This window comes from Salmo salar, chromosome 26, assembly GCF_965601325.2.
Source record: "Salmo salar chromosome 26, fSalSal1, whole genome shotgun sequence".
Lineage (NCBI taxonomy): Eukaryota > Metazoa > Chordata > Actinopteri > Salmoniformes > Salmonidae > Salmo > Salmo salar.
In genome coordinates, this window is record NC_138316.1 from 17,687,586 (window position 1) to 17,714,733 (window position 27,148).

At 44.9% G+C, this 27,148-nt stretch overlaps 1 protein-coding gene across 1 annotated transcript in view; it reads left to right on the forward strand.

Moving 5' to 3' along the window:
- Positions 1-26,819, forward strand: part of LOC106587216 (potassium/sodium hyperpolarization-activated cyclic nucleotide-gated channel 4) — an 89,516-nt gene extending 62,697 nt beyond the window's left edge. The window contains exons 8-10 of the mRNA XM_082969931.1: positions 17,819-17,965; positions 18,335-18,575; positions 26,761-26,819. Coding sequence (XP_082826057.1) covers positions 17,819-17,965; positions 18,335-18,575; positions 26,761-26,819 — 447 coding nt within the window. The remainder of the gene's footprint in view (positions 1-17,818; positions 17,966-18,334; positions 18,576-26,760) is intronic.
- Positions 26,820-27,148: the final 329 nt, after the last annotated feature.

A 27,148-nucleotide genomic window follows, 5' to 3' on the forward strand; every position in this document is an offset into this window, starting at 1 on the left:
GTCGCTCCCTGTTTCTCCCTGTCGCTCCCTGTTTCTCCCTGTCGCTCTCTGTTTCTCCCTGTCACTCCCTGTCTCTCCCTGTCTCTCCCTGTTTCTCCCTGTCGCTCCCTGTTTCTCCCTGTCGCTCTCTGTTTCTCCCTGTCGCTCCCTGTCACTCCCTGTCTCTCCCTGTTTCTCCCTGTCGCTCCCTGTCTCTCCCTGTTTCTCCCTGTCGCTCCCTGTTTCTCCCTGTCGCTCTCTGTTTCTCCCTGTCGCTCCCTGTCACTCCCTGTCTCTCCCTGTTTCTCCCTGTCGCTCCCTGTCTCTCCCTGTTTCTCCCTGTTTCTCCCTGTTTCGCCCTGTTTCTCCCTGTCTCTCCCTGTCACTCCCTGTTTCTCCCTGTTTCTCCCTGTTTCTCCCTGTTTCTCCCTGTTTCTCCCTGTCTCTCCCTGTCTCTCCCTGTTTCTCCCTGTTTCTCCCTGTTTCTCCCTGTCTCTCCCTGTCTCTCCCTGTTTCTCCCTGTTGCTCCCTGTCTCTCCCTGTTTCGCCCTGTTTCTCCCTGTCGCTCAGTGTCTCAGTGGTGTAGTCTGACACTAGATAAACACCAGACAGTTTCACTACAACCTTTCAGACACATGGCGTAGTCAGACACTGTCGCCAGTAGTTAGAGGCTGTAGCTAGACACCAGACAGTTCCACTACATGGTGTAGTTAGAGACTGTAGCTAGACACCAGACAGTTCCACTACATGGTGTAGTTAGAGACTGTAGCTAGACACCAGACAGTTCCACCATTAGCGCCCACTGTACTGCTGTGCTGAAGGTCAAGCGGTGTTCGATGAAGTGGCCAGGACATGTTGGCTGGTCTCTCTAGCTAGCATGCTAGAAAGACAGACAGACAATGTGATTGGCCTTTTAGGTCAGTGTGTGTTAGTGTTGTGTAACAAAAGGATCCAGGCCTGTAGAATCCACTCTGATTTCTAGTAGTAGGTTAGTGCCATAATCCAGACAAGAAGCTCCATACAGCACAATCCCCTGCAGCTTTGGGAGGACAGGTGGCCATGTTCAGCCAGTGGTCCAGTTGTTGCCCATCTGATCTGTGTCATGGAAGAGCACAGCTGTTTCTGTTCTGTCTCCAGGGCCTCCAGCCTAGAGAGAAACCAGCTGACACTGCAACAGCAGCCAATGGACAAACTCGCCCAGTCATCACACTGGCCCTGTCCTACCAGAGGCTTGGATTGGAGAACGGGGTGTGGTTCTACATTGTCACATTAGCAGTGAGGGTAGGTGAGGTAGCTCTGCAGGGTGAGGCTCTCGCTTTGGGATCAGCCTGCAGATTTGAAGTGAGCAGGACAGAATGGTGCAGGGTAGAAGGGCATCATTGCTACAGTAAGCGTGTGGACTGTTAAACTGTTGGTCTGTGGGCCTATGTTCTGACAGAACTCTGCTTTATGTGTGGAACTGCTCTGTTCTGCTGTTGGCGTGGACCAACAGGCACGATCACCCCAAGGGGACAGTGTTCAGGCTTCCTTCCCATTTACACAGAGAGGAGAGGACACAGGAGACTGGGGGCCTCAGCTCAATGAGTGAAACCAGGACAGAGGAGAGGAGAGGGAAGCAGAGCCAAACGACACAACACGCCACATTTATCTGCCCAGTTAGCTGTCTCCCTTCCTCCCTCTGGCTCTGACCAGATTCACAGGCTCCTACAGTCATTAGAGCATAGGGAGGAAGGGAGGGGCTACAGGTAGCTACAGAGAGGGAACGTATACAGACAGGGATGTATGGACATTGGGCAAGATGAGAGGCCATCTGCTGGAGGGGTATGGTGACAGTCTTTAGTATATCAGTCTTGAGAATATCCCCTCTGGGCAGAGAGAGAGGGAAGGGGGGGGGGGGGGTGAGAGTGAGAGAGAGGGAGAGAGGCGAATCTGTGAAGAGTTCAGAAGTACGTTGCAGAAGGAAGATGGGAGGGACGTTTGCCATGCTCCTCAAAGACGGAAATAAAATGATCATCAAAAAGCCTGGGTATAATCTGCTGTGAATAGAGAGTTATTACAATGTGCCTCCATGTGATAAACGGCAGGCTGTCAGAAGCTAGCAAGCAAGCTTAAATGAGCTTTTGAAAGGAAGCAGGAACTCTGGTAACTGGTACAAAGTGGAGAGCCTGAGTTATCATGCTCTCAAATGCTGTGGCTTGAACTGTGACACGGGAGCCAGATAGGAGATATACTTTTGATTTATTTCAGAAGCAAGGGTATTTTTCCCATATTAGCCAACAACAATCTGACAATCAGTTCTGACGGAATCAGCGGAAAACAAAGTCAACAGGGAAAATGCTTTCTGCTGATTTTATCATTCAAGTCTTTATTTTTTTATCTTTATTTTGTAACATCCCAACACTTTGAGAATTGCCTGGAGGGGTGTGCATCCCAGGTGGTGTCGCACTCTGTGCCTCTCCCTGTCCTTCTCTCCCCCCTCAATTCCACAAAGGGAATATGTGCATGAGATTGTTCCTCAGCTCACCCCTTCCCTCCCTCCAGACCCCCAGTATTACCGTGCTCCATGCATGTGTCTCTGCTAGCCTACAATATCTTGAGGTGTGAGTTGGAAAGGGTAGACATCTCCAGATTTCCCCATGGATTCCAGCATCACAGCTAAGGCATGTTGAGACCCATATCACACAAAGGGAATTACATCTCTCCAGATTGAGGGCACAGGCAGCGGCACATCTTTATGGGACTGTGCATATGCCTGTTTCCCTCCCTGACTGCATGTCTGTAACCTCATGTGACCTCATGTAACAGTGGAAGTGAGAGAAACCAGGGGAAAAAATATTCTCATTTTCCTACCAAGATATCCGAAAAACGAGACCTTTCTAAACCCTTGATATGTTTGGTGTTAGCATGTAGCTATTTCCATTATCATGATGGATATTTAGTCAATTCCTCAAGCTAATCCTATGGCATCAAGACAGTGAGAATCTTGACCCCCAAACCGTTTACTATTCCCAGATCATCACGATCACACCATTATCAGTATACAGCATAGTACGCACTCTCCCCAGTCACTTATTTTCTCTCAACTACAGTAAATGACAAAATGGTGGCCGGCAGTCACCATGGTAAATCCCTGACAGTACATGTATCTGCATTGCGGTTTGGCAGGCAGGCCAGAGCCCAGGCAGGCTAGAGCCCAGGCAGGCCAGAACCCAGGCAGGCCAGAGCCCAGTGTGTCTCTTCACTGGTTAATCCCTCACTAAACTGGGAAGAGGAGGAAGGGGGGGGGGGGGGGGGATTCTACTGATGTGAACCATGTCACATCACATCTGGAGGGGGGCTACTGTAGTGTTGTGATGGCAAGGCACACAACACCAGCATTCTGGGTTCGTTTGTTTGTATCCTATCTGTTCTTGGCGGTGTTGGGTAATGATTCTGAGAGTAGCCAGGGAACCCCAGAAGGGGCTTGTGTTGTTGGGAGGCTAAGCAGCGTGTAGTGACATGCCAGCAGCCCCAAATGGCTTTAGAAGCAAATGACAGTGAGTGCATGGTGCACAGTGTCCAGCCCCAGCCCCTCCCATGTAAATCTCTAATTAACACTTGCCAATTATTCTCTCGGGTATGCAATCTGGTTTCCGCTCAGGTTATGGATGTGTCACTGCAACCTTAAAGGTCCTCGATGATGTCACCATTGCCCTTGATTCTAAGCATTATTGTGATGCAATTTTTATTGACTTGGCCAAAGCTTTTGATACGGTAGACCATTCCATTCTTGTGGGCCGGCTAAGGAGTATTGGTGTCTCTGAGGGGTCTTTGGGCTGGTTTGCTAACTTCCTCTCTCAAAGAGTGCAGTGTATAAAGTCAGAACATCTGCCGTCTCAGCCACTGCCTGCCACCAAGGGAGTACCCCAAGTCTCGATCCTAGGCCCCACGCTCTTCTCAATTTACATCAACAACATAGCTCAGGCAGTAGAAACTCTCTCATCCATTTATATGCAGATGAGACAGTCTTATACTCAGCTGGCCCCTCCCTGGATTTTGTATTAAATATTCTACATCAAAATTTCTTAGTGTCCAACAAGCTTTCTCTACCCTTAACCTTGTTCTGAACACCTCCAAAACAAAGGCCATGTGGTTTGGTAAGAAGAATGCCCCTCTCCCCACAGGTGTGATTACTACCTCTGAGGGTTTAGAGCTTGAGGTAGTCACCTCATACAAGTACTTGGGAGTATGGCTAGATGGTGCACTGTCCTTCTCTCAGCACATATCAAAGCTGCAGGCTAAAGTTAAATCTAGACTTGGTTTCAAAACAAATCAAACTTTGTCACATGCGCCAAATACAAGTGTAGACTTTACTGTGAAATGCTTACTTACAAGCCCTTAACCAACAGTGCAGTTCAAGAAGAAGAAAATATTTACCAAGTAGACTAAAATAAAAAGTAATAATAAAAAGTAACACAATAAGAATAACAATAACGAGGTTATATACAGGAAGCACCGGTACCGAGTCAGTGTACGGGGGTACAGGCTAGTTGAGGTAATCTGTACATGTAGGTGGGGGCAAAGTGACTATGCATAGCTAACAAACAACCAGTGAGTAACAGCAGTGTACAAAAGGGAGGGGGGGGGGGGGGGGTCAATATAAATTGTCCGGGGGCAATTTTATGAATTATTCAGCAGTCTTATGGCTTGGGGTAGAAGCTGTTGAGGAGCCTTTTGATCCTAGTCTTGGCACTCCGGTACCACTTGCCGTGCGGTAGCAGAGAAAACAGTCTATAACTTGGGTGACTGGAGTCTCTGACAATTTTATGGGCTTTCCTCTGACACCGCCTATTATATAGGTCCTGGATGGCAGGAAGCTTGGCCCCAGTGATGTACTGGGCCGTACTCACTACCCTCTGTAGCACCTTACGTTCAGATGCCGAGCAGTTGCCATACCAGGCGGTGATGCAACCGGTCAGGATGCTCTCGATGGTGCAGCTGTGGAACCTTTTGAGGATCTGGGGACCCATGCCAAATCTATTCAGTCTCCTGAGGGGGAAAAGGTTTTGTCGTGCCCTCTTCACGACTGTCTTGGTATGTTTGGACCATGATAGTTCGTTGGTGATGTGGACACCAAGGAACTTGAAACTCTCGACCCGCTCCGCTACAGCCCCGTCGATGTTAATGGGGGCCTGTTCGGCCCGCCTGTTCCTGTAGTCCACGATCAACTCCTTATTTTTGCTCACATTGAGGGAGAGGTTGTTGTCCTGGCACCACACTGCCAGTTCTCTGACCTCCTCCCTATAGGCCGTCTCATCGTTGTCGGTGATCAGGCCTACCACTGTTGTGTCATCAGCAAACTTAATGATGGTGTTGGAGTCGTGTTTGGCCACGCAGTCGTGGGTGAACAGGTAGTACTGGAGGGGACTAAGTACACTCCCCTCTATCGTAATCGCTCCTCTTTCACCCCAGCTGCCAAACTAACCCAGATTCAGATGACCATCCTACCCATGCTAGATTATGGAGACGTAATTTATAGATCGGCAGGTAAGGGTGCTCTCGAGCGGCTAGATGTTCTTTACCATTCGCCATCAGATTTGCCACCAATGCTCCTTATAGAACACATCACTGCACTCTATACTCCTCTGTAAACAAGTTATCTCTGTATACCTGTCGCAAGACCCACTGGTTGATGCATATTTATAAAACCCTCTTAGGCCTCACTCCCCCCTATCTGAGATATTTACTGCAGCCCTCATCCTCCACATGCAACACCCATTCTGCCAGTCACATTCTGTTAAAGGTCCCCAAAGCACACACATCCCTGGGTCACTCCTCTTTTCAGTTTGATGCAGCTAGCGACTGGAACGAGCTGCAACAAACATCATTCAAAGACTCAATCATGGACACTCTTACTGACAGTTGTGGCTGCTTGGTGTGATGTATTGTTGTCTCTACCTTCTTGCCCTTTGTGCTGTTGTCTGTGCCCGAAAACAGAGGTGTGGACTCGAGTCACATAACTTGGACTCGAGTCAGACTCGAGTCACAAATATGATGACTTGCAACTCAACTTTGACTTTAACACCAATGACTGGTGACTTGACTTGGACTTGAGCCTTATGACTCGACCTGACTTGATACCCTCCCCAAGCCCAAATATAAAAAATGATGCTATTAAAAAAAGTGTGCAGCGCATCAACTCTTCATTTAACGGATTACAGTTTGAATCGGACAGCAGCCAATCAAATTGTGCCAGCTGAGAAAAAGTTGTGCGTGGCAGTGCAGAGGAATGTCGGTGGGTGAATTCAGATGGAGCCCTTGGAAAGATGATACCCCAAATTATTATTTTCGGATATAAAGTCTACGCTGTATCAACAAAAAACAGATTGCAACTTGCAAAACATGCGGGAAGAAAATGACAGACGGAGGCGCAACAATTTCCAACTTTGTTCGACATTTGAAGCTGCACAAAGAACGGTAAGTCGTGGCTAATATAGCTGACAGCTATATATTTTATTACTTTACTGGTGTATGATGTAGTCTAACGTAACGTTAAATCAATGAGCCTCCACACAGTCAGTCAGTGCGGGAAAGTGATCATTGCACCCAAGATTGAGCTACAACTGGCTAGGCAGTTGGTAGCTTAAATCCTGCCTGATGTTACTGCTGTTCCTAAAACCATTGACATACGTTAGCCTACTGTAACCACACAGAAAGAGAGATTGAGTGTGTGTGTGTGTGGTGTGTGTGTGTGTGTGTGTGTGTGTGTGTGTGTGTGTGTGTGTGTGGTGTGTGTGTGTGTGTGTGTGTGTGTGTGTGTGTGTGTGTGTGTGTGTGTGTGTGTGTGTTTGTTTGTGTGTGGTTGGCCGATTGTGTACATGCCTACATCGCCCGATTGGGCCCCATAGCGATCCTCGATAGTCGATCACTATTGGGGGGGTATTTCCATGGAAATATAACGTTTATTTGGAAAGTAATAAATATATAGATATTTTTAAAAGCATTCATGATTTGCGTAAATGTAATATACTATTACTCTTGTTAAAAATATGAAATGGTATTACATTTGGTGAAGAGCACATTATGACTTGTTTAGGACTCGAAACTCAAAAGTTTAGGACTTGAGACTTGACTTGATACTTGACGGTCTTGACTTGAGACTTGACTCGGACTTGACGGTCTTGACTTGGGACTTGACTTGGGACTTGAGTGCTAAGACTTGAGACTTAGTTGTGACTTGTAAAACAATGACTTGGTCCCACCTCTGCCCAATAATGTTTGTACCATGTTTTGTGCTGCTACCATGTTGTATTGCTACCATGTTGTTGTTATGTTGTGTTGCTACCATGCTGTGTTGTCATGTGTTGCTGCCATGTTGTGTTGTTGTCTTAGGTCTCTCTTTATGTAGTGTTGTGTTGTATCTCTTGTTGTGATGTGTGTTTTGTCCTGTATTTATATTGTATTTTTTTATTTTTATCCCAGGCCCCCGTCCCCGCAGGAGGCCTTTTTTCCCTTTTGGTAGGCCGTCATTGTAAATAAGAGTTTGCTATTAACTGATTTGCCTAGTTAAATAAAGGTTAAATAAAAACAATTATTAGGTAGGGTCTCTTTGGGGAAGGACTAATGGAAGAAGGTCCTGAAGCTCATTAGTCCTGGGTGCTACTGAGGCTCCAGAGACCCTCTGTTTTCTTCTTCCCAACTTAAAATCCCCCTATCAGAACTATTCAATGAAATAGTCATCGTTCCACCTCGGGTACTGTGCATTCACTGGAACTGTGCTTTTTACATGAACCCATTTCTTCCCAAATACACCCATTTCATAGCCCTAAATGATACACCCATATCCTAGCCCTAAATGCCCTATTTGTTACTTATAAACCCTAGTTCCTTTGCCAGTACACATCATCCTTGTTACTTGCCTATCTCAGCCCTGTTACCCACTTTCTTTAGGCCTGTATTCCCCAAGTCACCAACAGTAACCTATATTCAGCTATTCACTGCACATTCCAACCCTGTTATTTGTATATCTAAGTCCTGTGCCCTCTGACCTTTTATAGGCTAATCATGTCATAGATAAACTCATAGTAAAGTGGTATAACACATGTGCCCCAGCCCCATTAACCTTTTTCCTACCACAAACGTTTTGCCAGAAAGAATGTGAATGGGCAATAGGCAATAGACCATCCACACCCATACCTGTATGAGCCTTCTGTATCCTTACACCCCATTACTCATATAAACCATGTAAATCCATGGGCATATCATAAAACCAGTCAACCCCAGTGCACAAGCATCAGCATTTATACAAACTAGGTCTACACATGTACTTCAGCCCCAATAATCTTACAGACCAGGTATACACCTGCACATCTAACTCAATATAGATTTTTTTTCAAACAGGTCTACTACTACATATCAGCTCCAATTGTCATAAAAATAGGTGTACTTCTGGATTTCTGCTCCAATATTCATACAAACCAGGTCTACAGCTGTACTTCCAGTTTACATACCTACAAAGTGTGCACCTGTGCTTGAACCCAATTAGTCAACTAAGCCAGTTCTAAATGTGCCGAAGCCTGAATACTCAAACTGTAAACCAGGACTTCCCCTGCACCTCAGCTCCAGTACGTCTATAAACCAGGCCTACACCTTTGACTGAGTACCAATAACCAGATCTACACCTGAATATCTCAGCCCAAATACCCACATGAACCAGGTTTACACCTGTGGCTATGTCCCAATAATCTGATAAACCAGGTCTACCATTGTGCAAGAGACACTTAACAAAGTTATTGACATAAAATATTTGTTAGGTTATTGTACTTATTCAGTTTATGGGTCTATACATAACCAATTCCCCCTAAACTAACAAAATATGAAGTTGTACAGTCAAAATCATTGATTTAAACAAATATAAAGGCTAATGGAAAATGGTAAAATGATCTGTAAGATCATCTTGATCTAATTTATCCATAACCCAACTCAACTTCAATCTATTGAAAAAATAAAACATCTGCTATGATTAAATATATACAGTGCATTTGGAAAGTATTCAGACCCCTTGACTTTTTCCACATTTTATTACTTTACAGCCTTATTCTTAAATTGATTAAATCATTTTTTCCCCCTAATCAATCTACACACAATAACCCATAATGATAAAGCGAAAACAGGTTTTTAGAAATTGTTTCAAATGTATTAAAATGAAGAAATAAAACAGAAATACCTTATTTACATAAGTATTCAGACCCTTTGCTTTAATACTCAAATTTTAGCTCAGGTGCATCCTGTTTCCATTGATCATCCTTGAGATGTTTCTACACCTTGATTGGAGTCCACCTGTGTTAAATCCAATTGATTGGACATGATTTGGAAAGGCACACATTTGTCTATATACAGTAAGGTCCCACAATTGACAGTGCTTGTCAGAGCAAAAACCAAGTCATGAGGTTGAAGGAATTGTCTGTAGAGCCCCGAGACAGGATTATGTCGAGGCACAGATCTGGGGAAGGGTATCAAAAAATGTCTGCAGCATTTAAGGTCCCCAAGAACACAGTGGCCTCCATCATTCTTAATTGGAAGAAGTTTGGAACCACCAAGACTCTTCCTAGAGCTGGCAAACATTTCTAAAAACAGTTTTTGCTTTGTCGTTATGGGGTATTGTGTGTAGATTGATGAAGAAAAAATATAATTTGATCAATTTTAGAATACGGCTGTAACGTAACAAAAAGTGGAAAAAGTCAAGGGGTTTGAATACTTTGTATGCACTGTATAATAAGGTAGAACCACTGTATTTTCCCATTGGTCACAAATATGACCTCTAAGATATTTTCATATACCACAAGCATCACCGACTCAATGTGTTAAAAATGAAGGCACAGTACAAATGTAAAATTGTTCTCACTTTTGTGACTGACGGATGGGATTAAATGGGTTAAGGAACGGAGCGAGGGAGGAAGAGAGCAACTTGGGTATTTTAGTTTAGGTAATACAAAATAAATCACCAGGAATTAAGCTCCAATTAGTTTAATTTAGGAAATCCGTTCCCAAGTGTTCCCACGAATAAAAAAAGAGACGCGATCGTGTGTCAATGTAATGAAGGTAGGAAATGATTGTTATTTTCAAACACCATCTCTCTTTTTGGGCTCAGTTTGCAGTGTTCAAATTATCATAATGATGTTCCGGCCCCCCGACCATCCGCTCCGACAACAAGCGGCCGGCGGCTGGATCTAGTTTCCTAGAGGGAGTGTGGTATGAGGGCTGTTCTTATGCATAACACAACGTGGAGTGCCTGGACACAGCCTTTAGCTGTGGTATATTGGCCATATACCACAAACCCCTGAGGTGCCTTATCGCTATTATAAACTGGTTACCAATGTAATTAGAGCAGTAAAAATAAATGCTTTGTCATACCCATGGTATACGATCTGATATACCACCTGTCAGCCAATCAGCATTCAGGGCTCGAACCACCCAGTTTATAAACATCAATAATACACATCAAAAACATCAATATACACTATACACATCAATAATACACATCAATATACACATCAATATTCAAATCAATACACTGAAAGCAAAACAAAATCATAGAAAACAAACACATTCTTCAGTAAAAAGGTCCTCAATCAGCCTTTTGAATTGTCCTAGAGGCACCAATTCATCCAACTTTAGAGAGCCTTGGAGATTATTCCACAAGTCAGGTGCAAAAAAACTAAAAGCAGATTTACCTAACTCAGTGTAGATCAAAGGCATCTCCAGAGTTAGCCCTCCCTGAGGCTGGGTCTGGTATCTCGTACGTCTATAAATTAACAATGAAGTAAGGTACGGTGGAAATGTATGCAGGAGGGCTTTTTTAAGCAAGAAGAGTGCAATGCATTAATCTACAAGATTTCAAAGAGGGCCAGCCTACTTTCTGATACAGAAAGAAGGCAGTGTACTGAACCTATCAGCCGTAATAAAACGTAGTGCACTATGATAAACTGCGTCCAATGCCTTCAATACAGTGGCAGCTGCATTCATATAGACAATATCCCCATAGTCTATAACCGGTATGCATGTCGACTGAATTATTTGTTTTCTGCTATTTAATGAAAGACAATCAAACCAAGGACATACAGCAGCCTACACTCATAGAAAAAGTTTTCCAAAAAGGTTTTTAAGCTGTCCCCATAGGAGACCCTTTTTTTGTTTTAGGTAGAACCCATTTGGGGTCCATGTAGAACTCTCTGTGGAAAGGGTTCTACATATAACCCAAAAGGGTTCTACCTGGAACCAAAAAGGGTTCTTCAAAGGGATCTCCTATGGGGTCAGCCGAAGAATCCTTTTAGGTTCTAGATAGCACCTTTTTTTCTAAGAGTATCACTGTGGACAAGTTGAGTGACTTGTGTCTTGCACAAGCTGTTGTCATTAGCCTGGGCCTGGCTGGTGGCGTTAATCTGAAGGAGGTTAAAGTCCCCTCTCTTCCTCTCCTCAGAGAAACTTCTTACTGCTGAGTTAAGGCTCTGAAATTGGCCACGAGGTAGCCCTTAAAAATACAAGCTGCTTGATCATATATTTTCACAGCTTGTAAAAAATACAATGCTGAATAGTGCATTGGGGAAATGTATTTATTTATTATTATTTTTTTGTTATTTCGTGATATCCAATTGGTAGTTACAGTCTTGTCCCATCACGGCAACTCCCATACGGACTCGGGAGGGGCGAAAGTCGAGAGCCATGCGTCCTCCGAAACAGGACCCACCAAGCCGCACTGCTTCTTGACACACTGCTCACTTAACTCAGAAGCAAGGCCCTCCAATGTGTCAGAGGAAACACTGTACAGCTGGCGACCTGAAGTCAGCATGCATGCGCTCGGCCGCCACAAGGAGTCACGATGGGACAAGGACATCCCAGCCGGCCAAACCCTCCCCTAACCCGGACGACACTGGGCCAATTGTGCGCCGCCTCATGGGTCTCCCGGTCACGGCCGGCTGCAACACAGCCCGGGCTCGAACCCGGCTCTGTAGTGACGCCTCTAGCACTGAGATGCAATGCTTTAGACCGCTACGCCACTCGGGAGGCTGCATTGGGGAAATTTGAATATTCTTTAACACTCTTGTAATTCTTTGTCATAGCTATGTAAATGGTTAGGATTCCCAAACGTCCCTGAGCCCCCCCCCCTCCCTGGTTATGAAAGTAGCCAATTACAAGAGTGAAGCTACCATATCACAGGCATGCCGAGACTACGAGTTACACCGCTGTAGAGGACGCAGATAACATACCTCTGTAGAGTCCAGAAACACTCAAATGTCTAGGAGTCGCCCCGCCAGCATCACTTATCCTCCTTCACAGGTTGTCTCACAGTCACTGGCTGCTGGATTAACTTCTGTTTCTGCTGCCATTGACTGCTCTGCTCTCACAGCCCTGAATTCAATTACATCTAGACTACCTCCACATGACAATGGCACGAAAGTCCTGAATTGAAATTTCATGGCGCACTTAGAGCTCTCCTTTAACACAGAACATTCAGATCGACGTCAGAGGTGTAGCCAGTGTTATATGCTCCTTTATTTTCTGTTGCCTTGTAGAGAGCTCTGAATGGGGGTGTCAGGATGCCGATGTTCAAGGCTTCAATGAACACTGTGTAAACCTTACTCATATAGAAGGCAAGGATGGAGAGAGGGAGTCAGAGAAGAGGGGGAGACAATTAAATGTTTAGAAATTATAATTAAGTGGCTGACATCTCTTTTGGGAAATGAATTATGCATGCTTTATTTGGTAAAGATTTGCATCCAGGAGGAGAGTGAGGTACAGGAGGGTCCTGGGGAGAGATATAGACAGAGAGGGTTCTGTGGCTGTCCCCATGGGAGAACCCTTTTTGGTTCTAGATAGCACCTAAGAGTGCAGAGAGACAGAGACATAGAGAGAGAGAGAGAGTAATAGAAGGAAGAAGGTGAGAGAGCTCAGTATGGCCATATGGAGAGAGAGAGGTGGGGAGAGAGAGATGAGAGAGTGATGGAAGGATTGTGCAGTAAAACAGCATCAACGGCTCTAAATCCCTTTCTCTCGTGGGAACAGAGTGTTGGATTGAATTGACTGAGGTTTACGGTTAGAAAGTGGATGCCCTGGAGACCTGATTAGCTTTTCAGTACTGACAATGATTGGATTTATCTAAGTAGCAGAAGAAGAGGAGCAACGTTCTTTCTGTTAGTGAAGTGATGGCTATGAGGATATAACATAATTTCCTGTCACGCTGGGCGTTATCAGCGACATCACTTCCTCAAGAGAGATCCATCCCCTAGTGACGTGTTCCCTAGTCCACTGTGTGTCTGGGCTCTCTCTCTCTCTCTCTCTGAGCCCAGAGAGAGGCTGTGGCTGTGGCTATGCGGTCGCTTCACTCTTAGCAAAAAGGGTTACAAGAGTGTTCTTCAGTTGTCCCCATAGGAGAACCCTTCCCAAAACTGTTCTAACTGGAACCAAAAAGGGTTCTTCAAAGGGTTTTCCTATGGCGACAGCCGAAGAACCCTTTTAGGTTCTAGATAACACCTTTTTCTCTAAGAATGTACTGTATGTGCTAGTAATTCACAACACAAACAGGGAATTATCTTCAAAGCCACAGTTTTTTCTCACTTGGCTAAGGCCCTTTCATGCTGAGGGGAATCAAATTGTATTGCGTTACAAAGCCAAGGATAAATGGATGAATTCCGCAGTGACAGTGTTTTATGGGAATACAGGAGGTTAGAAGACGACTCGAAAACCTAAATCCTTGTCGTCGTTGAAACGGAGCAAATGTCTGTGACAAATCTGATGCTTCCCAGTTCCCACGGCGAGATGTCAACAGGGCAGAGAAAGACAGACAGACAGGTTACAGAAAGACAGACAGACAGGTTACACATGTAATCTTCAGTAGGGGATCAAAAACAAGCTCACATTTTGGCTTCACAACCCAATGAGGCTGCAGCTTAGGAGTACCACAGGAGTACTTTCTCATTGTGTTGGACAGGATTGGACAGGAGGACTAGTTCTCTGAAGGAGAGGAAGAATGTGGCTCTTTTTCTAGAATCATTCTGGTTCATCATCAGATCAGTAAATGTTCAAATTTATACCAAGGGATTTCATTTGAATAGACTTCCTGATAAGAGATAGATTAAAATGCTTAGCTCATGGCAGGGCTTAGAATTCATCTCTCAGATGCCCCGGGAATGAATATCTTCATGTTTTTTCTGCCTCTCTTTCTTCTTTTGAAGTCCTATCGTTTTCCAGATTCACATTTTTCATCGATTTTCACAGCACTCTGCATTGTTAATACTGCCATTTTATGTATGAATTATGCAATATAAGAGTATAACCAAGATTAAAGGAATATGATACTCCAGTTCTGACCATGTTGTTTTGAGGTATTTTATCAGGTGCATTTAGTGTCTATATCTGAGTGTGGTTTGCTCTCAAACTCCACTTTTCACTTTCAGCTATATCATCCTAATTCAGACGGTCGACCCTTGACCTCCTGTGTCTGTTGTAGCTTTGTGTGTGTGTGGCATGAGTATTTGTTTAGATGTACATTGTGTGTGTGTGTGTGTGTGTGTGTGTGTGTGTGTGTGTGGTGTGTGTGTGTGTGTGTGTGTGTGTGTGTGTGTGTGTGTGTGTGTGTACATCCGTATATGTGCTTGCGTGTGTGTGTGTGTGTGTGTATGGGATGCTCCTGCTCCCGCGCCTGCTACCATTTTGGAGGTGAGTGGTCACGGTCGACCGCTCGGCATCATCGGCATGCACAGGCTCACACTCGGGCTCCAGACTGTCCTTCATTCTGTAGAGGAGAGGAGGGCGAGGAGATGGAGGAGAAATGGGATTCGGAAGGCAGGCTCAGGAGCCTCTGGCTAGATCCAGACGGACAGAGACTTGTCTACATCTGAGGATGAGGTGAAAGACAGAAGTGAAAGCTGAGCGGAGGTCAGTCGGAAAAGAGAGTGTTGAAAAGGAGAGCAGAGAGGGGATTGAAAAGACAGATTTAGAGACAGAGCTAGAGAGAGATGGAGAGAGAGAAAGAGAGGTAGAGACATACAGAGAAAAAGAGAGATGTGCAGTTGTTGCTCTTCCATGAAGTGAGAGCGAGCATTATTTCATTAGCTGGCTTCCTCCCCTTTTCTGCCTTGACGTGTGTTTTTGTGTGTGTGTGTGTGTGTGTGTGTGTGTGTGTGTGTGTGTGTGTGTGTGTGTGTATGTGTGTGCGTCAGCAGTGACAGCAGTGAGCTCGTTGAGCACTGTGCACTCACGTTGAGTGACCCGCTCCCTTCGACTGGACAGGCCCTGGTTGCCTTCGAAATGGCACCCTATTCCCTATATAGTGCAATACTTTTGACCAGGACCCAGGGCACTATAGGGAATAGGGTGCCATTTTGTAAGCTGCACTAATGTTTCTCTTCAGGCACTGCTGCGGGCACCTCATCACAGGGGTCTGATTCTCAGGGAGCCAGACACTACCCACTGTCATTAGTGATGTCTCCCTGGAGGTAACAGGTTTCTCTCTCTCCTGGAGAGGGGGAGGGAGGGTGAGAGGTGGGATGGAGGGAGACAGAGGGAGTGTGTGGTTGAGGTCAGTGGCTGGAGGTAACAGGTTTGTCTCCGGGAGACAGGTGGAAGGAGAGAGGGAGTGTGTGGTTATTATGAGGTCTGTGGCCACAGTGTGCCGTACGTTAATGTCTATTATTTCTGCACAGCCTCTCCTCTCTGATTTGTAAGTAATTCCGACACAGGGCTGACGCAGAGGATGTTCACTCTGACTATACATTCAGCTTGGGGAAAGAGACATGTAAGGTTACCCCCCCCCCCCCCCCCCCCATCTGTTGTAACAGTATTATGCCTGTATGAAGCATATCAGGGATGATCAAAGTGTAACCTAGGCGTAACAGTAGAATAGACAGAGTGACTTTCCATTCAGACAGGGTTTAGTGTAGTGAAGGTCTGTGATGCTCCTCTACCTGCTGCTGTTTCTTATTTCTGTGTGCTTTGATCTCTCTCCTGGTCCAGGTGAATCGGGCCAGAGAGATCTCATCCTCCTCACACACACGTCCTCACTGTAAAACCAGCCCCCTCTCCTCCTCTGTCGGGGTTTTGGGGGTTGAATCATACGATAGTAGATATTAGCTCAGGTACCACAGGGATTTTGTTGTTACCAATTGTAACACCTTACACAGATACACACTCAGGGAGGGAAAAACACACATGTGTGTACACACACACACACACACACACACACCATCAGCCAGCATCTTGTATTGACGTTTTTGTAATTCATGTCATTGCTCTGTTGTTCCATTGTTTGTACTGCTCCCTCTCTCCTGCTCTATCTTCCTCTGTTTGCAGACAGTGGTTTTGGAGGCGTGCTCTGAATGCTGTCTCATCACAGCTCCCTCAGTGGAGTCCTTCATTCAAACTTTTGTGAAATATAATATTAAGAAACTTTCTCTCTTTCTTCTATTCATTGCTCTTTCTCGTCTTTCCACCCGCCACCTCTGCTCTGTTCATCCACCTCAGAAGTCGATGCACTGAGAAGCGAAATCGGAATGAAGCCCGTGTCTGTAACTAAATGGAGCTCTCACAATCTCTGTCTGTGTGTGGTCTGAATGACACTCACCTTATCTGTAGCCCCGTAGTAACTCTGCTAATTACCCAACTGTGATTACTCCCACTACCCCCGCCCGCGCCACATCTCGTGCCACACATAGACCTGTGTCGCCTGTATACCCAACCACCCCCCAGACATAGGGGCATCACTGATTAACAGGATCTCACCGGTCTCTGCTGTCGGCTCATGACTCTGTGGTGTTTCGCGTTCCACATGTGATTGTTCTGTGCGTGTTTGTGCGTGCGTAGGAGGTTCCTGTGTGATTTCCCCCTTCAAACCTTCTCCCCTTTTCTCATCAATGGATTCTGGTTGCAATCAGATACTGTACAGTACTTAGGGAAATGTGTTCGCAATCAGTGCCTCTCCCCATCGTTCTTTCTCTCTCTCTCTCTCTCTCTCTCTGTCTCTCTCTCTCTCTATCCTCTTATTCCTCCTCTTCTGTGCTGCCAGCCAGTGCATAGATTCAGATTGGAAATATACCGTACTATAAACACCAGTCTGCTATTTTCAGCTTTTCTTTTGTGTGGGGCAAAATGTACAAGCAGTCTTGTGTGCTGTGTGTATATCTGATGTGTTGTGTGTAATGGAGGGCTTGACCTCTAAGCCTTTAGTAACCTGTAGGGCATGACTCAGTCACGGTGCTGTGGGGATGGTGACCTTGGATTGACCTTATTGTGTTTCCTCTCTCTCTCTCTCTCTGTTTCTCTCTCTCTTTCTCTGTCTCTCTCTCTCTCTCTCTGTTTCGCTCTCTCTCTTTCTCTCTTCTCTCTGTCTCTCTCTCTCTCTCTGTCTCTCTCTCTGTGTCTGTCTCTCTATCTGTCTCTCTCTACTCTGTCTGTCTGTCTGTCTGTCTGTCTGTCTGTCTGTCTGTCTGTCTGTCTGTCTGTCTGTCTGTCTGTCTGTCTGTCTGTCTGTCTGTCTGTCTGTCTGTCTGTCTGTCTGTCTGTCTGTCTGTCTGTCTGTCTGTCTGTCTGTCTGTCTGTCTGTCTGTCTCTCTCTCTCTCTCTCTCTCTCTCTCTCTCTCTCTCTCTCCTCTCTCTCTCTCTCTCTCTCTGTCTCTCGTCTCTCTCTCTGTCTCTCTCTCTGTCTCTCTCTCTCTCTGTCTCTCTCTCTCTCTGTCTCTCTCTCTCTCTGTCTCTCTCTCTCTCTGTCTCTCTCTCTCTCTCTCTCTCTCTCTCTCTCTCTCTCTCTCTCACTCTATTCTCTCTCACTGTCTCTCTCTCTGTGTGTCTCTCTCTCCCTGGCCGGCAGTACAAACAGGTGGAGCAGTACATGTCCTTCCACAAGCTACCTGCTGATATGAGGCAGAGGATCCATGACTACTACGAGCATCGCTACCAAGGCAAGATGTTTGACGAGGAGAGCATCCTGGGAGAACTCAACGAGCCACTCAGAGAGGTGGGAGAGGGCTGGGGGCTGTGTGTGGGTGTTAAAATAGAATACTTATTAATCGCAAAGGGAAATTGTTGTGTGGGTTGTGGATTTAAAGTGCCATAACTGGTGATAATCACTGTTTCGTGTGGGATGAATTATTCTCTGAGCACTTTCTGTCTCTCTGAGGGGCTGTTACTAAAGCATCCATCTTCCTGTGTGTGTGTGTGTGTGTGTGTGTGTGTGTGTGTGTGTGTGTGTGTGGTGTGTGTGTGTGTGTGTGTGTGTGTGTGTGTGTGTGTGTGTGTGTGTGTGTGTGTGTGTGTGTGTGTGTGTGTGTGTGTGTGTGTGTGTGTGTGTGTGTGTGTGTGTATATATATGTGTTCCTGTTTGCAGGAAATCATTAACTTTAACTGTCGAAAGCTGGTGGCTTCCATGCCACTGTTTGCCAACGCGGACCCCAATTTTGTGACCTCCATGCTGACCAAGCTGCGCTTCGAGGTGTTCCAGCCTGGAGACTACATCATCAGAGAGGGCACCATCGGCAAGAAGATGTACTTCATCCAGCACGGAGTGGTCAGCGTTCTCACTAAGGGCAACAAGGAAACCAAGCTCTCAGATGGATCCTACTTTGGGGGTAAGATAAATAGTGTACCAAGGCAGAAGAAAGGTCACACACACATTATGCTGCAGAGTGTAAACCTCTTCAGCTTAAATATTCATAATGGTGGCCTGGAAAAACACAACAGCACAAATGAGCTTCTTAACCTCTTGGGGCTATGTGGGACGCTAGCGTGCCACCCGTGGTGCACCCTATCAACAGCAGGTGCATTTCAAGAGCGGCAAATTTGAAACCAAATAAATGTCAAAATTCCAATTTTTCAAACATACAACTATCTTACACCCTTTGAAAGATAAACATCTCCTTAATCTAACCACGTTGTCCGATTTCAAAAAGGTTTTACGGCGAAAGCATAAAGTTAGATTATGTTAGGAGAGTACATTGACAATAGCTGTGTGTAATGTTTTGTCAATTCAAAGACAGGCGTCACCAAAACCATAAAACCAGCTAAAATGATGCACTAACCTTTGACAATCTCCATCAGATGACACTCCTAGGACATTATGTTAGACAATACATGCATTTTTAGTTCTATCAAGTTCATATTTATATCCAAAAACAGCGTTTTACTATGGCATTGATGTTCAGGAAATCGTTTCCCTCCAATAACCGGCAGTCAAGTCAGCACAACAAATTAAATAATTAATATTAGAAAACATTGGTAAAATATTATATTGTCATTTAAAGAATTATAGATTTACATCTCTTGAACGCAATCGACTTGCCAGATTTAAAAATAACCTTACTGGGAAATCACACTTTGCAATAATCTGAGCACTGCGCCCAGATAAATACGCTTTGCGATACAGACTAACGGCCATGTTGGAGAGATCTAAAATCGAAAATACTATGTAAATAATCCATTACCTTTGATTCTCTTCATCAGATGTCACTTCCAGGAATCCCAGGTCCATAACGAATGTAGTTTTGTTCAAAAAAGCTCATCATTTATGTCCAAAAAACTCTGTGTTGTTAGCACATGATCTAAGCCCGCTGGACTTCACTTCATGAACGAGGGTAAAAAATATATTTACGTTCGTTCAAACATGTCAAACGTTGTATAGCATAAATCATTAGTGCCTTTTTTAACCAGAACATGAATAATATTCAAGGTGGACGAATGCATTCTCTTTTAAAACGTATTGGAACGAGGGTACCCAACATGACCTCGCGCGCCAGAGTCTAATCGGCCATCATCGTTCCAAGGCTCTTGTTCGGTCAGATCTCACAGTAGAAGACTCAAAACACTTTGTAAACGCTGGTGACATCTAGTGGAAGCAATAGGAAGTGCCAAAACATTAATAAGCCCCTGTGTGTTTCAATGGCATAGGCTTAAAGGTAATTCAACACATCAGGTATCCACTTCCTGTCAGAATCTGTCTCAGGGTTTTGCCTGCCAAATGAGTTCTGTTATACTCACAGACACCATTCAAACAGTTTTAGAAACTTTAGGGTGTTTTCTATCCATATATAATAAGTATATGCATATTCTAGTTACTGGGTAGGATTAGTAACCAGATTAAATCGGGTACGTTTTTTTTATCCAGCCGTGAAAATACTGCCCCCTAGCCCCAACAGGTTAAGAGGTCAGCCTAGGTCTGCTTTCAGACACACTGCACAACTGCATGAGTGTAAACGTAATATCTGTTCTGTTCTTGTCTCTCACGAGCTGGCCCTGATAACAGGGTTGTCTAAAGCACTACTCATTATTCTGCCTGTCATTCTGCAGGGTATGGTGCCTGCTGATTTTATATGTTTTATGTGAGGCTGTTTACTCTTCCAGTTAACAATATGAGCTGTATTTTAATTGCATAAACATGCCAAATGACAAAGAAGAACACAGTTGACATATACAGCAGGGGTTGGAACCGAAATATTTTCAACTCGTTTTGTTCTGAACAGAACCACGATTTTCTTTGTTCAAGTCCACTGTTCCGACCAGAACAATAAAGTTCAGAACTGGTTGGAACTCCAGAAATGTAATGTTTTTTATTGTTCCTTTCTGTTCATTTTTTAACCTGTGAAATCAAAAGTTTTTACATTTAGCTCATTAAATTACTTCACCAATAAGTACAGATAAAGCAGGCAAGCTAGTTATTTACTTGCGTGATGGACAGACAGGTGTAGCCTATAGCGCAAGATGCGACTGAAATTTTGTGGGTGGGGAAAGAGCGAGAGAGGGTTGAGGAGGAGACTTGAAGCGCTGGGCATGTTGTTATGACATGCATTATCTGAATTAGGTACACAGAATTATACCTAGGAGGAGCGCCTTTTATGGAGTAACTTTTAATGTCCTTTGAGCTAGCCAGCTAACAAGCTTAAGGTAGCTGGCTAACAAAGTTGAGCTAGCTAGCTAACAAGGTTGTGTGTGCAGAGTGGCACCAGAATTATTAAAAATATATATATATCACCTTTATTTAACCAGGTAATTAAAAACACATCGTACCTTTTTGTTGTTAATAAATTCAACGCTATAACTAGGTCTATAGTTTGCTTAACTACTAGCATTGAAAAAGTCAGTGGTGTAAAAATACTTTAAAGTACAACCGGTATCTGTACTTTACTATTTATATTTTTGACAACTTTTACTTTTACTTCACTACATTCCAAAGAAAATAATGTACTTTTTACTCCATACAGTTTCCCTGACACCCAAAAGTAGTTGTTACATTTTGAATGCTTAGCAGGACAGGAAAATGGTCCAATTCACGCACTTATCAAGAGAACATCCCTGGTCATCCCTACTACCTAATCTGGGGGATTCACTAAACACAAATGCTTCGTTTGTAAATTATATCTGAGTGTTGGAGTGTGCCCCTCGCTATCCGTAAATTTAAAAAACAAGAAAATAGTGCCATCTGGTTTGCTTAATATAAGGAATTTGAAATGAAATATACTTTTACTTTTGATACTTAAATACATTTTAGCAATTACATTTACTTTTGAAACTTAAGTATATTTAAAACAAAATACCTTTAGACTTTTACTCAAGTAGTATTTTACTGGGTGACTTTCACTTTTACTTGAGTCTATTGAAGTATTTTTACTTTTACTCAAGTATCACAATTGGGTACTTTTTCCACCACTGTTTTAAGAGCCTAGTGGGTAAGAGCCAGTAACTAAAAGGTTGCTAGTTAAAAGGTTGCTGGTTAAGCCTAGCGGTTAAAGCATTGAGCCACTAACTAAAAGGTTGCTGGTTAGATTCCCCAAGCCAACTAGGTGAAATATCTGTCAAAGTGTCCTTTGAGCAAGGTACTTAACCCTAATTGCTCCTGTAAATCGCTCTGGATAAGAGTGTCTGCTAAATGACTAAACTGTCAACTGTAAAACTGTAATAAACATCTCTCCCTATCTTCTGAATCACCTTTGTAACATCTGCACAGTAGCCTATGCTTCTGAGGGGCATACTGGCAAAGATTTTCAGCTTTCAGGCAGACACTTGAATAAGTTTCTGAGTTACAGAGAGGGATTTGCATAGGAGCTTTGTTGATTTTTTTTTATGGGACTATAAATAAATGCCTGAATGAATGGGACTAGAAATAAATAAATTAATCATAAAATAACATTATTAACCAGTTCCCATGCTTTTAAAATAACGGTTCTGTTACGGAACAATATGGATCACTTTCATTCCTGGTTTCGTTTCTGTTCCTTGAAAAATGTAATTATTTTCCAGTTTTCTGTTCTGTTCTCTGAACCGGTTTCAACCCCTGGTATACTGTATATGACAAAATACTTGTCAAAAGGTCATTAAGGCTAAAAATGCTTTCAGGCTTTTCAGTCCTGCATTTCCAAGGTATTACAGAAACAACACGTGCTAGTTGTTCTTTCCCCCAACAGGGTCAGACAGTTTGTACTCTTCTCATGGTGTCGGGGAGTGTATGACACATGTATGACTTAGCTCTAGCCATAGTCCTCTTACCAAATACCAATTAATATTGGACATTGACAGTGACAGTGTATCATTGAGAAGAAATTGTTTAAGTAATGAGAAACCACAGTGAAGCATTTAACAGCACATGACCTGCCTGCTGAAGTTTAATTACGCAGCTCCCTGCTCTGGACCGTCTCCGTGCCCTCTCCCTGGGGGGCGCCGCAAATAATAGAAAGATGGGAAGCAATCTATCGCTGCCTGTGTGTGTGTGTGTGTGTGTGTGTGTGTGTGTGTGTGTGTGTGTGTGTGTGTGTGTGTGTGTGTGTGTGTGTGTGTGTGTGTGTGTGTGTGTGTGTGTGTGTGTGTACGCCAAGATTAATCAACATTTCAGCCTGCCTGGTGTGTCTCCCTGGGTGAGGGAGGGGTGAAGCATCATTTTTCTTTGTTGTTGTTCTCCCTCTATATAAACATTTATTTTGACTTATGCCTGAATTGCATGGATCTACACAAAGCACCACTGCCACTGCAAATGCACCGTTTTTGGAACGGAACTGGTTGCCTCGCATTAAATATTTAAGCCCTGGATCTGCAATTATTTCTCCCAAACGCGTTAGATGCACTGGGCTTTGCAGGTTTTGACTCCATTATCCGGCAGCTATTCCTAGCATCCAGGGCCTGACTGGCTGCTCCAGGGGAGGCAAGGCCAACCAACCCAAGCCCACCATGCAGCCATAGGGAGTTTGTTACCAAACATGAGTTAGTCATTCATGAAATTAATTGATGTTAGAGGAGCACCAGGGATATGTCTCTCTCTCTCTCTCTCTCTCTCTCTCTCTGTCTCTCTCTCTCTCTCTCTCTCTCTCTGTCTCTCTCTGTCTCTCTCTCCCTCGCTCTCTCTCTCTCTCTCTCTCTCTCTCTCTCTCTCTCTCTCTCTCTCTCTCTCTCCGTCTCTCTCTCTCTCTCTTTCTCTTTCTCTCTCTCACTCTCTCGCTCTCTCCATCTCTCTGTCTCTCTCTCTCAGCCCTACCAAAACAGGAAGTGAAAGAGAGTGAGGTTTTCCAAGAAACAAACACCAAGGGGCAAAGGGGGGTGGACAATCTCTCAATGTTTTCTGTATTGATGACTATACCGTAGATGAATGTGTGTAAGCTCATTAACTTCCTGTACAGTACATGCTTGTCATCAGTAATACTATGCATTATTAACATACACTCAGTAGTCTGTGCCTGTTAACTAACTGTAGAATCAGCTTGCTCTGGAGAGCCTAATATGGGCATTGCGTGTGGCATGTTGTGGATTCGATTGCTGGGCAGAAATACAGCAATCCAGGGGAAGGGGACATATAATGTGACTGCAGTATTCAAGCCAAAGGACACATGGAGCATAGCCAGGCCCAGTCACTGGTCTCTCCTCTGTGCTCACGCGCACGCACGCATACACACACACACACACACACACACACACACACACACACACACACACAATAACCCACCACTGTGGGCCTGCATTCAGACTCTCCTATCTGGACAGCATCTAGAAGACCCCCCCCCCCCCCCCCCCCCCAGATTGGGCGTGTTATTGTGTTAGTATAGGTCATCCTTTGTTGCCTTGTGTAATTACTGTGTGACTGGTTGAACTGCAGCTCTCCTGGATAGTGCAGCACAGTTACATCAGTAGAATGACCGTACAGTGGCTGGAGATGTCCATCAGACCCTGGTGCTTGTCAAGAGGCAGCTTTGATCATACCTCACTTTTCCTTCAAGTGAGGTGTGTGGTGGGGTTGAGGGAGGGGGTGGGGGGGGGGGGGGGGTTGGAGGAGGAAAGAATCAACTGTTCTCTGAGCCGGCTCCTCTTAATCTCTAGGCCCTTAAAGTCCAGGCTGGAAAGAAGAGCTTTCTGGTACCCAGGCTTCTGCTCTGAGCCCTGTCTCTGCCTATGTCCCTATTCCTGTCTCAGTCCCTGTCTCTATCTCTGTCCCCTATTCCTGTCTTAGTCTCTGTCTCTTGTCCCTGAACCTGTCATTGTCTCTGTCCCTGTCTCTGTGGAAAAGCAGACTGTAGAGCTGCCAAATGGCTGCCCTGACTGAGTGAGTCATTGAGGGGGGTTGGCAGTGGAGTCGCAGGTAATCCTCTCGCCCCTTAACCCATTTTAACACTCCTCCTAGAGAAGGTGGAACGGGGAAGGGAAAAGAGTCAGGGACTGAGTGAATCTATTCTGTAAGACTTTATTATGGTCACTGAGCTACACGGTTAACCTTTGAATTAAGATAGCAGTTCCCCCATGCAGAATCTAACAGATCTAACAGCAGCAGTGTGTAACAGTCAATTACTGCTGTTAGCATTGGAGGAAGAAGGAGACGCGATGAGAAGTTACACGACACCAGCTATGGTGATGGCTAAAGCAGACACTCCCCGACCCCTCTCCTCATCATAGGCCAGCGTGTATTTCCCTATGCTAATGCTGGGAGGGAGCGAGCGAGCGTGGGGTGTCATGGGGAATCAGGCTGCCCAGTGCAGATGTTTCAAAGGTTAGAGTGTCCTCTCAGAGGGCCTGTGGGCTGCCAGGGGCGATGGAGATGGGAGCTGACAGGGGAGAACCAGAGTCCAGGTGAGGCTCCCCAGACCAGGCCGGAGGACACTGATACCTCACCATGGGAGACCCAGCTCATACACACACACATAAACACACACACAGACACACACAGAGTCTTCCCAAGACCAACCTCCATCATTTCCCAGTTATTTCCCAAACCCTTCCAACGTGAGCCAGCCAACGTGAGCCAGTGTGTTGTGTAACCAAGGTCATACTGTACTGTACAACAGCAAATCAAATTAAGAGAGTCAGTGCAATAAAGGAAGATACAAAACATTTATAATAAAGGGGTCAATGTACATAGTCTGGGTAGCTATTTGATGAACTGTACAGCAGTTTTAAGGCTTGGGGGGTAGAAGCTGTTCAGGAGCATTTTGGTCCCAGACTTGGCGCTCTGGTACCGCTTGCCGAGAGAGAACAGTCTACGACTTGGGTGGCTGGAGTCTTTGACAATTTTTAGGGCCTTCCTCTGACATTGCTTGGTATAGCGGTCCTGAATAGCAGGAAGTTCAGTCCCAGTGATGTACTGTGCCGTACACACTACCCTCTGTAGGACCTTGCGGTTGGATGTCGAGTAGTTTCCATACCAAGCAGTGATGCAGCCAGTCAAGATGCTCTCAATGGTGCAGCTGTAGAACCTTTTGAGGATCTAAGGGCCCAAGCCAAATCTTTTCAGCATCCTTAGGGGGAAGAGGTGTTGTCATGCCCTCTTCACGGCTGAGTTGGTATGTTTGGACCATGATAGGTCCTTAGTGATGTGGACACCGAGGAACTTGAAGCTCTCGACCTACACCACTAGAGCCCCATCGATGCAGTCCACAATAAGCTCCTTTGACTTGCCCACATTGAGGGAGAGGTTGTTATCCTGGCCCCACACTGCCAGGTCTCTGACCTCCTCCCTATAGGCTGTCTCATTGTGTCATCAGCAAACTTAATGACAGTGTTGGAGTCGTGTGCAGCATCCTTCCTGTTTCTCCCTTTTCACAAGGCATCCGATTTTAATTGGAGCATTTACATTTTAATGACCACATTGTCATTAAATGTGTGCATGCTGTACTCCAAGCGTTTCACTCAAATTTTTAAATCAATGTTCTTCCTTGAAGTTGCGGTACAAGTGTTCCAGCACGATTACCAAAAAGAGCAGCAGGAGTGGCTAAGACAGACGAGAGAAGGAAACACGCCGCTGCAACATACACACAGACCTGGGCAAAGTAAGCCTGTTCAGTGATTTCATGCAGGATTTTTGTACTTTTGCATCAGACTGTAAAAGTGAGTCAGCATAGAGATTAAACCGTTCATACATCATTTGACTGTTAATGATGTACTACCAAAGAGGAGTTTGTGCTTGAGCAGGATAGAACAGAGGTCACAGTGCTTTTTAGATGCACCATCGAATAAATGTTAGTTTCATAGCCGACGTAGGCGGCGAGCAAAATCAATTAGTCAATTACAATTAGTGCTTCGGGACTTTCACGGTACAGCATAGCAGCAATGTTTAAACACAGAAAGAACCACTTGAGGATGTTTGCCTTTAAAGTCAATAGCTTATTAGCAATAATACCTCATATTTCCTCAAATATGACCAGGCGTCCATGTATAATGACTCTCATCTTTAGTTCTGACATGGGTCCAACTCAGTGTTCCTCTGTCAGGGTCGCAGGGTTTGTCCCTCCATTTATCCCTGGTTCTCCAGGATTGAGTGTTAATCTCTCATTGTTTAGCGTTGACCTCTAGCTGCTACTCATTGCTCCATGCTGGGTCTTCTACAGTCAGAGTTCAGGTACCAGTGCTAAGAGTCTGGGCTTTACATCCTCTTCTCTTAAGACAGGCAGATAAGGCCGGAAGAAATGCTCTGCAGCTCAGTGTCTCATCTCAGCAGTGCTGGTTTCAGCCAGAAAGCCACGAGGCAAAAGGATTTAACACAGCCAGGCAGGGCAGGACGCTTCTCTCCAGAGGGGATTACTGGGAGCAGAGCAGGCCTGCAGAAAACGGACCCCCAACACAGGCAGAGCCATGGTTGACCTGGGAGCACCCACACACAAACACACAAATGGGGTTACCCAGCAGCGCAGACACACACAACTCCCCCCCTCACACACACACACAGGATGAGCTGCACATG